Here is a 12028-nt window from a genome sequence, read left to right as displayed (position 1 = left end):
AACTACAAACACTGCCCATCGAAGACAACATAAATCATGTGCATATAACAACTGTCTGCCTATTCAGGCATGAGTGGCAGAGATTTGTGAGTCTGCTGGGCTGTGTAATGCTGCGTTGATTATTTTCCGAAGCCCGGGAAAATAAAACTGTCAGACTGCATGAATCATAATTAATTGTAATTAATGGAACCAGTTTTGTACTAATCATCGCATAAATCGCAGAGCCCATTTCTGGTAAAAAAAATGTCACTACTCACACTTTGTAATAGATGGCTTCTCTAAATACATTTTGGGCATTTAATCATCGATGTAAATGGGATGCATTACTCGGGAAGTGATTAAAATATACGAGAAAACTATAATAATTACACAACTAATGGACTTCCCACTATGTTGTAAAAGTTTAGATTAAGCAGCTCTGAACTGGATTGAAAAAAAAAAAGCTGACGTTTCTAAAATACGATACAAAACTGTTTGCTCAATAAGAAACAGAGGGATGCCAATTACACACTATATGAAATTTATTCCACTGGTAGTAATGTACAAGAATTATAAAGCTGGCTTGCTTCACATCTTACAGATAAATGTATACTGCTGTACATATCTGCCATCAAATACGAGCTTTAACTGTGCTCACAAATACACCTGGGTTTAAATAAAACACAGTTGACAAAAACTCAAAGGGGGGAATGTGGGGGATATATGAGAGAAAATATGAACAGGTCCTGCTGAGTTTACTCCGTATACATGGAAAAAGAAAAAAAATTAAGCAAAACTAAAGTCTACAAATTTCTAGGGCCAACATGTCACTGTCTGTCAAATCTGAAATGACTTTGCTGCACTGCAGACGTTTTCAGATGCAGAGGTCAGTTTGGCTCCACTTGCGCTATGTGTAACGTGTTTACTCGTCATATTAAGCACGACTCTGAATAGAGCAGAGTAAACAACAAATGTGGGGGAAAAAAGGAGAAAAAAATCTTCTCTCCCACTGAAAGGAAACAAAAATCTGACAGATCATTCCTGATAGAGACTTGAGTATATTAAAACACCTCTCAGCCTTTGAGAGGGTGCCGACTACCTCCCAATCCTCCAACACGCTAGCAGCTGCCCTGCATGGACTCGGTGCCTGGCCGCTCTCACTCCTTCCTGCGTTTCTTGTCGTGGTAGTCGTCCTTTGAGCGGCTGCTGGTGGACGGCCTCTTGGAGCCGCCGTGCTGCTTGGCCTCCTCCAAGAACTTGTCCAGACCGAAGGGATCCTCCTCAAACTGGACGGGCCCTTCCCGCCTTTGCCCGTGGTCGGCACCTGAGAACTCTTTGTCTGGAACGAACCTGATTGGTGGAAATGAAAAGCATTACAGTCGTAGTTAAACTGTGCTCACTGACAATTTTATTTTCTATGTTGCATGTTTTTTTTGTCCTTCAGTATCCTTAAAGCAGACCCTGCTGTTTTTTTATTATTATTATATTTTATTTTATTTATTGTTATTATATATCTTTTTTGTTTTTAAATTATTATATTTTATTTATTAATTATTATTTGTTTGTTTTTGTTGTTTGATTATTATTAAATGTATTTATTATTATTAATACATTATTACATGTTATTTATGGTTATTATTTTTAAAATATTAATATGTTATTTATGGTTATTATTTCCCTACATTTTATTTATTGTATACTTTTTTTTGCTGTGAAATATATTTACTACAATTTTTTAAATAAGAAAATGGAACATGTATACTCTGTAACAACTGTATTGAGCTTTCTTAATAACGTTTTAAAGCAGGAAAGGGGACTACGTGTTGAAACTACATGTTAACTGCTAGCAAGTTGCTCCTTGCTCAAACTAATTTTCTATGAGAAGAAATACAGGACTGGTATCCAAAATATCAAATTATTCCATGGCACATATGTTTGTATGTCTCAGGGAGTTTGCTAGAGGATTTTCTATATTTTGCACAATAGTGTAACTCCCTGCAGCCAGCCAAGCATTCCTAGAGGACAATGACAAGCTGGTGACTAAACATATGGGACAGGCTATGCTCGGCTAGTAGAGTGTGGCACTGCTGCCCCAAGGACAAGGGCTCCTGCTGGGACATCATGTGCTCACTAGCCTCGTGCCTCTGAATAAAGCCGGAATGACCTCAAAATGATTCAGGCTTTTATTGTTATTTTTATAATAATAAATGAGAAGGTTAAAACTTCAGCAATTCTGTTAAATATAGAAGCCCTAAACTTGATAAAACTGTTTTCAAACCAGCAATGAAGTTTGGGATCCACTATGGGTTGTACAATCCCACTCAGAAATACTGCATTTAGCCAGGCTGTCTTTTCCTTCAGAGCATCACATCAATGGAATTCAATACCACAATCAATTAGTCTCCATCATATTGTACATATAAGTGTATTGTCAAGAAATGGCTTGTTGGGAACCAACAATGTCGACACTGATGCTATTTTTATCCTTTAACATGGACTGTAGGCTACTCATACTGTACTTGTATGTGGATTTTATCCCCTCAAGTAACTGTATTGATATGCTTTTTACCACAATGTAGAATGTTTTTAACTATTGTACATATTGTATAATTTCTATTATTAAAGGAATATTAACAAGTTAACAACATCCGGCAATGGGACTGCCGATGAAATCTAGCCTCTCAGCTAACTCTGGTACATTTACATTTGTTTGAATCCTGATTAATATACATTGCCCCTTTTCAAATAAAACATTTTAGGGAATATTTAGCCATATTCCAGGAAAAATAATAATATTTCTTCTTTATTTTTTTAAATCAACTGTTCCCTCTGAGGGAAGAGCCTCTTCATATGGCTGATGTCCTGTGATAATCACCATCAAAACATAGCCAATTAAGCAAATAATTTGATTCATGCAATTAAGTTAAAAAAAAATGTTTTTCCTTATTAACATGTATCGTGTGGCAAGGTACTCTTAACTCTATTCAGATGACCTACTATGTAGGGAAAGCTGTGTTGTAGCATCTTTATTTTAAATTGCTATTAAGTTACGGATTAACATTAACACTATATCTGAAAGCATAGTTATAATAAAGGTTCACATCATATTTACTTCATTAATATGTAATAATGCACAATGTTTCTAAAAAATTAAATAAGATGTGAACACAAACTTGCGTATTCCTGAATGGACTTAATCCTACACATTTAGTGCGTTATACTGAATGTGAACTATTTGGCCTTTTCATAAACTGGAGAAGTCTTTTCTTTGCTCAGTAGTGTTTTATTTGTTAGTGTTGGTCATGTAAGAATTTTTTTTTCATGGCTCTCTGAAAAACAACTACTGAATTAATTCTAATAAAATAAAAGCAAAGTAATCTATAGTACCTGTTGTTGTGCATGAGCGTGTCAAAGTCATCTGTGTAGGCGTCCTTGTCTATATTCTTGCTGGGCCGGTAGATGTTTGAAGCCATGTCTCTGCCGCCACGGAACGGCTGGTCGTACACGTTGTACGTCTCATCCTCACCACCAGCAAAGCCACTATCCATACCCTGAAAGAGACGGGGAGAGAAAGGTAGAGGCACTTTAAGAAAAAGATGTAAATACACAACAAGGTAATAGCTACATTTTTTTAGGGGATTTCTTAACTGGCTTTTGGTTCCCTTTGTATCCAAGAAAAAAAACAATTACTTGGGTATCGAATTACTTAGTGTAATATTACGAAAATCAAGTCATATATCAAGGTTGTTCTGCAATCGAGGCTTTCAATCTCCTATTCAGCAAAGCACAAACCACTGTAGACTGTACCACCTCAGCCCAACACTGGAGATGAAACAACATTTTTTTATGCAGACTGGAACAGCTGTTTGAGGGACCTTAACTCCATAAAGTAACTCTGCCTATCTTACCCTACATATATACAAACTAGGGGTGGAACGGTTCACAAAATTCACGGTTCGGTTCATATCACGGTTTTCAGTTCTGTACAGTTATGGTACAGGAAGGAGGTCAATTTCTGATTTCAACATGCTTTTTGTTTATTTGGCAAAAATAAGTTAAGAAATGTTTGCCTTAACAAAAGTTTGGCTTACATAAGGAACATAAACACTTCTTCATTGACAAATCTTAATTGAAAGAATAGGTCTTCTACAGTAATTAGTATAAACAAAAAAGGCAGCTTTGTTAATTTCATATAAATATGATGAAATTATAGACTAAGGCTATCAACAGGCAGGCCATAAATTGAAGCATAAGCTCAATCAGAACTATGCTAAAAAAAAAGAACAGTATAACATACGTCTCAATTCCTTGATTATCAGCTCTTAATTGAAAGATTAGTTTTTCCACTCAAAAAGTGCAGTATTTGGAAATGAATACGGTTGGATTTCTGTGCCACTGTGTTATTTAAAAATAATTAATAAATATAAAACACATTAAAGGGATTGTGCTGTAGCCCCTCTCCAGTTTCCAATCTGTCACTGCTTGTGTCAGTGCCTCAGAGAGATGCTCACTTGTGTGGCTCTCACTAAAGGGGGCGCGTCTGCAAAACGTAGCTTTTTATCTCCCACTCATTCAACAGTGGCTCATTGGTCATAATTCTTACTATAACAGTTATGGCACTCAAATACTGACATATTGTCAATAAGAAAAATTAATTACAGAAATAAAATCACAAATGTCTAATGTAAATGTAATGTTCCACCTTAAGGCTGTTGGTAAATCCTCAACTGCTGCTTATGCTAGTTTATACAGGGCAGGCACAACAGACTAAACTTCACAAGTGAAGGCTCACGTAATTTGACCATATGCTTTAATTCTGTATTGCTTACGATTGAGTGTGGTCGCATATAACATTAGATAATTATTTGGCACAGTGTGAATCTGGAGTGGGAGGCTGCCCGAATGCTGTGGGGGAGCAGACTCTCCGTTCAGTCTGCTTTTGTTTCGCTCGGCTTATCGACACATTCGTGTGATACCCGACTTCAGTTGAACAGTGTCGGCATACAGTTTGAGACAAATTGTTGTCAGTTTAGCTTGACTATCATGAGTTACTGCGCCACGACAGCGCTGCTACCATTCCTGGTGCGCTGCCAAAACTTTCCGGGTAAAACTCACGCTCCAGAGTTTCTGTTCCGCACGTGCGAGTAGTAGACATAAACAGCTGTTTGGGTAACGGCGAAAGGATGCCGCGGACCGGACCGAATTTCCTGTACCGAACGGTTCGGGTCAAATACACGTACCGTTCCACCTCTAATACAAACTGTAACTTTATTTTGCAAATGTTTCCTCGTGTTGCAGAGCTGGGTATTCAGTCTTGTACATGTTGATATTTTTCTTTCGAGGCAACACAAATCTTCTAATATAGGTGTAGTAAAGAAGGTATGATATATTCTAACCTTGCTCTGATTGAAGAGCCGCTGGTCATACTGGGCCTCGCTGGCGGAACGAGGGTTGGGCACGCCCAGAGCGATGAGCTCGCTAATGTCCCTGTCCTGGTCTCTCTGCAGCTTCGACCTGGGGCAGAGAATAATGTCTGAGATTTAGCAAAGATTCATGGCAAAACTAATGACACACACACAGACAACAATGACATAAAAAACACAAGAAAATAAAAGCTAGACACTTGAAAGAACGTAGTTCCATTTATATAACGTTTCTACAAAAAATGATATATTTTTAGTGCTGTAGCATCAAACCTCTGAAGTCACAAGGGAACAGTAATTTCACAGCCTTGTGTTACACAATATATAATAAGATATTGGATAATTTGTATGTATGCCTATGGGTATAATATAAGGTAACTTCTAAAATTATACTTTAAAAAAGTACTAGGATTTTGCCATTAAAGCTTTACTCTATGATGAAATGTGTGAAAAAGTTCTTGGTGACTTCAACATCTCGACTATCCTCCAGCATCTCAAAGTCAAAGGTAATTTCAAGATAACAAGATTTCTGCTTTCTGACAGCTGGAATTGTGATTGTAATGAGCTCTCCTCTGAATTTCACTTCCTCCACTCCTCCAGGGACCCACAATTCCATCAATTGACAACCTGACAGTGCACACACACTCTCAACACACAAATACACACTGGTCACGCATCTCACATACACAAACAGTGTGTGGATCATTGCAGACGAGGACTACTGCCTCTGTTGGCTCCTGCTGCGTTTGTTCAGTATTACTACTGGTCCCATGAATGATTCAGCAGTGAGCAGTGCATCTGTGTGTATGTGTGTGTATACGGAGAGGAGGAGTGAGTGCGGTGTGTTTAAAGTGCGTGTCCAGCACCTCTTATCAGGAGCAGCCCTGGAAATGTTCCTGTCGTGCTGTCTTTCTTTCCTTCTGTCATGGCGGATCTCGTCACGCTCCCTGACCTCGCTGTCCTCGCCACCTGTCGCGCGAGACGGGGGGGGAGATGGACGGATGGAGAGAGGGAGAAGGGGGTGCAAAGAAACAAAAAAGGAATTTAAAAAAAAAGAAATAAAGCCCCGTGAGAGGAGTGGGAGATAGGAAATGGTGCAGTAGAAAAGCAGAGGTGAAAAGAAAGATAGAGAGGGAGATAAATGAGAAGGCAGTTTGGAGGATGGAGGGATAACGGAAAAAATAGATGGTATATGAAAGGAAGAAATGTGAGGCAGCCAGGCAGGGGATTTATACACAATGGGAGAGGGAAGATGAGGAGAAGAGAAACTTGTCAGTGGTCAGTAATCTTGCAAAAACAAAAACACAGCTGACAGATTTGGAAATTTATAAAAAAAATTGTAAATTCAGACTTTGCATTCTGATTCAATGTGATGTATCCAAAAAGCATGCACAAAAACAGGCCATGCAACGCTGATTTCTCTTCTCAAAATACATGTGAATTATCAGCGGGGAAGCAGAAACACCATTTCACAGCTTACTGGTCCTGTCAACACTGGCAGGGTGAAAAATGTTGTCTTGGCTTCTGCCACTCTTGTTCCAGATTTGGAACTGGCAACAGCACTGACAACAGTGTCTGCTCCATTCGCTCAGAAAACCACACAAACACACACATACAGGCTAGTCACATATGCTTAAAAAAATAAGAAACAGACAAAATTACTTCTTTTGGCCCTTATCTTTAGGACTCACCTTTGTCCCCGTGACTTTTGATCCCTGCCCTGCGGTCTCGAGCCATTTGGGCCAGTTCCCTCAGTTTCTCCTCCTTCTTTTCCTTCTCCTTCTGGGCCATCTTCTTCTCTACCTGGGCTCTCATCTCCACTGCCTCTCTGGCCTATGAAAACAATCAGCATTTCGATATGTAATTTAAACAAGGCTAAAAAGATTTATATTTTAGGCAATGCAACAATTCTGAACCACATATTGATCAGGGACAATGGTGGAGTACCTTTCTATCAGCGATGTAGAGCGCCTCGGCCAGCTTAGCAAAGTTTTCATTGATATGAACGGTTTGCAGCCCCCTGCCATCAGCAGCCAGACGTTTGTCAAGAGGAATTGTGTAGCCCTGAAAGATATTAAGCACACAAAGAGAAAGAAATGAGAAGAAAAAAGGCAGTAGGGCAATTAAACTAGAATTACCACGACAAGATCTGGAAAAATCTAATATTTATGCAATGTATCAAAAACTAAACTAACAATAAGCCTGGAAAACGGATGCCTGCATGACCTACTCACAATGTGTTTGACATTTAGAGATGCAAAAAAGCAAAAGCATTCTAATTCATTCTGGTGTCACATTACCTTGGCGTTTTTCCAGTTGGAGATGCACGGAGGAATCTTCCACTCCTGCTGCTCCTTGACTGTCATCTACAACAAATGGAGAGAAACTGTCAAACACGACATCTTTTGGACAATACAAGCAATTTGATTTTGATTTTTCAAAACAGCATGAAAGTACTTAAAAGCACAATGTTTCTAACATTTCAGCCAACTATACCTTTCTGCTTGGGGAATGCATGACAGGGGCAGGGGGAGAAGGAGGTCCTCGAGGAATCTTCTTGTTGATCCTGAAACATACCCATCAAATTTCTTCAGCATTTTTGTCAAGGGTCAAAGGATATTTACAGCAAATGGTGACAATGTAACTGTCAAGTTTCATTTGACATTTTGGTCCAAAATTACTTCTTTAAGCAAGAGCAAGATCTTTCTATAATGGAGCCAACCTTAGAAATCTAAATATATCTTTTGAAACTGATCAGACATCTCGGTGCTTATTTCTCTTCTCTTTTCGTGGTGCGAGACAAAATAGTTCCAACATTTGGAACACTGTAGCGTGCACCGCATGTCATGTGACGGGGAACAACCGATCACAGCCGGCAGATATCTTTTCTTTCTTCAGTAAATATCAGTCTACGGTAAATATATGGAGGAGAAGATAATCATTTTAGTGCAGGGCTACCCAGAGCTTTATGATCTGTCCCATGGACTATTTGACTTGCTTCACCCGTTCCGTCCTATAACGTCACAACATCCGGTTGAAAGGTCAGCCAAATTGACACACACAAATCGAGCAGTAATGTTACTGTGAGGGATTTACGGTGCTGGTATTCCATTTATCTTTGTTTTGACTAGTCAATGAGACCTTTACTGCAAAATGATCGCAACTTCATCATCATCATCGACGCACGCAGGTTTTGGTTGCTTTGTAACGCCAGGCACGAGAGGAGTGCAACCTCCCAAGCACATCGAAAAAAAAAAAAGAGGCACGGCTGGCGTTTTCCCCTTGTTTTTAGACGTGGCATGTTTATGGACCCTCGATGAATTAAAATAGCTGTTCAAAACTGCCCCAAACAGTGAGTTAGAATTAATAATTATACTAATTACATTAAATAACCTCTATAATATAAATCGATCAAACCAGGCTTCATACACAGCTTCAAGTTACTGTGTTGGACACATGTTTACTTACTTGAAACGTGGAGGTTCCATCGGATCTTTCTGCATTTCCACCATGCGGATCACCCTCTGTTTGGCCCCTGAGTTAAAAGCCACTCCCTGCTGGGATGGGGTGTATCTTGGGGAGAGACAAAGACGAAGAAATGCGTCACCACCAAACATACAATTTTTACCATCACCAACATACACAAATAAAATATTAACAGTATGTACTCAAGTGTTTTATAACATCAAATGTGATAACTGGGGGTCTGTATCATCACTACGTTCAATCCCACATGATGTCACTTTAGCATCATATGAAAGCACAGTCGTATAATGACTCTGTTCTAAAATGTTTTTGAAATAGTTCAATTCTAATACATACCTGATGTACTGTGCAGGAGCTTGTTTGTCTGCGGCTCTTACAGGCATGGCAGCAGCGATCTTTTGAGACACCTGCTTGTCCAGGGCACTGCGAGTCTTCTCCGTCAGCTACAAAAGGACACATAACAATGACCACATTTAGATGTAGACTGATTATCAAATTTACCTAATTCTAACTCAGTAAAGTAACTGGAAAAAAGGTTGTCAAAACCAGTCCATTTCGGATTAAATGTAGAAAATATTTTTGATCACACAGCTTCATTTTTGCAGTGACCAATGGATAACATGAACACCGACTTCTCTCCTATGGTAAATGGTGTAAATAATATTATATGATCTTAAGTGGTCAAACTAACTAACTAGCTAACTTTTTCCATACATACACTTTGCAGCATGGCTTACCTCTTTTACAGTCTCCTCATCAGGCTTCTGTAGTTCTGGAGTATCTTCATTCAGAACTTCTTTTGGTAGAAGGTCTACGTACTTACTGAAGATCACCTGCAACAATGAAAGATGAGAAATTATTAGAAATAACTAACTCATCTAGCAAACTAATACTCTTTTTGTAAATCACATCAGGAAATGACAAGCACCATGGCAATGGATTGTTTTGAAAATGTGTATCATAGTACAGTGTGTGTGTGTGTGTGTGTGTGTGTGTGTGTGTGTGTATTCTGTAAATGAAAGGGGACACAAAACATTTGCATCATCATGGATTTTTGTCTTAAGATATTGTCAGCGTAGGTGGTATTAACTATAAGATTGCAACCATAACATTTAAACCTAGCTGGATTTTGTCAGGCCTTGACTTACTGGCAAGCGTTGTATGAAGCAGACTGATATCTGTGGCCAACCTTCATGTTATTTACAGTGTATAGAATGACGTGTGCAGTTGTCTCATCTTAATGTGTCTACACATCGTCCTTTTGACCTAAACCACCATCTTCAGACAGAATTAAACCCGTCATGTACTTTAATCTATGCTTAAGATTTTTCAAGTTAAGCATGGATACATTTTTCATTCGGAGGTATACCTTATCCTTGTTCTGTCCTTGTCTGGCGATAGCGTCATATTTGACCTTTCCTTCTGCATCCACCTGCACCGCCAGGGCATTGGATGTCTTCTTCTTCCTACCCATCTCCAGAGGAAACTGGGCCACATGGATCTCTGGGAAAGCTCCTCCATCTCCAAAGTCCTACACAAACAAAACATTTAAAGCAAAAAATGAGAAGATGGACTTTGTGTGTTGATTGGCCTTAGCTCTGTGACAGAGACTCCTCTACATAGATATATAGATATATAGTAACTTTATTGATCCCGAGGGAAATTCAAGTTCCCAGCATCACAGTTCCATAGTGAAAACATGTTAGTAAAAAGGCAGTAAAAAAGTTAATAGTGCAAAGTACAAAAAAATATACCAGATATAAAAATACAAGGAGATGAAGAAAAATGTTAAAACTTAATATAGTGCAGGGTAACAGCTGTGATACACGACTAATAAAAAAGTGAATATAGTGCAGCAGAGACTGTTAAAAATGAGTATAGTGCAGAGGAGACAATTAAAAAGTGAATATAGTGCAGCAGAGACTGTTAAAGATGAGTATATTGCAGAAGAGACAATTAAAAAGTGAATATAGTGCAGAAGAGACTGTTAAAAATGAGTATATTGCAGAAGAGGCTGTTAAAAATGCCTATAGTGCATACATTTAGTATGCCATCCAGGTGTGGGACATCAGACAAGAAACACCCCTATGAACTACCACCAAACAAATCAGAAAACCCAACAGTTTGATCATGTTTGAGATCAAATAAACGATCTAATGAGTGAATAAAGTGATGTACCTCCAGAGTGCGAGGCACCCAGCCCTTTCTGTGTCCATACGGAGGAGGCTCCCTGCGGGACGACACCAGGGCGGTGGAGTAGGACTTCTGGGCCCGGAGCTTTTCCTCGGCCTCCAGCTGGTCCTGAGACAGCTGGGTCGGCGCCGGTAAGAAGCTGGACACACAATAACACATGTCTAGGTCTCATTGTCTGCACAGTGTCGCTCAGCTGCTGATAAACGTGTGTTATTGACCACGACTGCGTGTTGCTAAGCTACCTAGCTAATGTTCAGCTTACGACATACACTAGCATTAGCTGATAGCATTAGCTTCGATAAAAAGCGAGGAAACGACAGAAGCAAGACCAAAAACATGACTGTGAAACACTCAAGGTAATCTACACATTGCATAACATGAAGTGGAAACGAAATAGGACACAGTTTAGCGTGATAAAAGCCCAAAAAGCCTGGTAGGTCGCTGGTCCTCACCTCGCTAGAGACATGTTTCTCTTTCTTCCTTAGCAGTGAACTGCGCATGCGCGGTGCTGGAGGCGCTTTAGCTCTGTTAGTTTATACTTTATGATGTTATGGTTTATTATGTATTCTAATGTTTAATATATTTATCGTTTCAGGATTTTTTTTTCTTCATTTTTTTCTTATTTAAATTTGAGTGAGGGAATAGAACATAATATTTGTTTATTTGTTTTGCACAATTCAAGACTATACAACATAAAAAAATAAATGAATAATATAATAATATAAGTGCATGAAGAGGCAAAACCCCCACTGGGCTTATCTGAAGCCTCCACCTAGAGACAAGATTAATATAAAGAAATAATATGACTACATAATAGTGATCACAAACAATTAGGAAAAGATATATATAATAACAACAATAACAATACAGTAAATATATCAAAAAAGTGTGTGTGTGTGTGTGTGTGTGTGTGTGTGTCTGTGTTGCGTGGAAGTGTATGGTTAGTG

At 38.9% G+C, this 12028-nt stretch overlaps 1 protein-coding gene across 1 annotated transcript; it reads right to left on the bottom strand.

The window, feature by feature from the left end:
- Positions 1-503: 503 nt before the first annotated feature.
- On the bottom strand, positions 504-11651 carry snw1 (SNW domain containing 1). The gene is made up of 14 exons (XM_074614855.1): positions 11534-11651; positions 11067-11220; positions 10258-10419; positions 9626-9721; positions 9225-9331; positions 8871-8975; positions 7899-7968; positions 7703-7768; positions 7350-7466; positions 7094-7235; positions 6269-6371; positions 5376-5493; positions 3367-3530; positions 504-1329 (listed from the first exon to the last, which is right to left on the bottom strand). Exons 1-14 carry the CDS (start codon positions 11545-11547, stop codon positions 1137-1139), a joined length of 1611 nt encoding a protein of 536 aa, XP_074470956.1. The 5' UTR covers positions 11548-11651; the 3' UTR covers positions 504-1136.
- Positions 11652-12028: the final 377 nt, after the last annotated feature.

The sequence above is a fragment of the Sebastes fasciatus genome, chromosome 18, assembly GCF_043250625.1.
Source record: "Sebastes fasciatus isolate fSebFas1 chromosome 18, fSebFas1.pri, whole genome shotgun sequence".
Classification (NCBI taxonomy): Eukaryota; Metazoa; Chordata; class Actinopteri; order Perciformes; family Sebastidae; genus Sebastes; species Sebastes fasciatus.
This window is presented reverse-complemented; position numbering and strand designations above follow the sequence as displayed.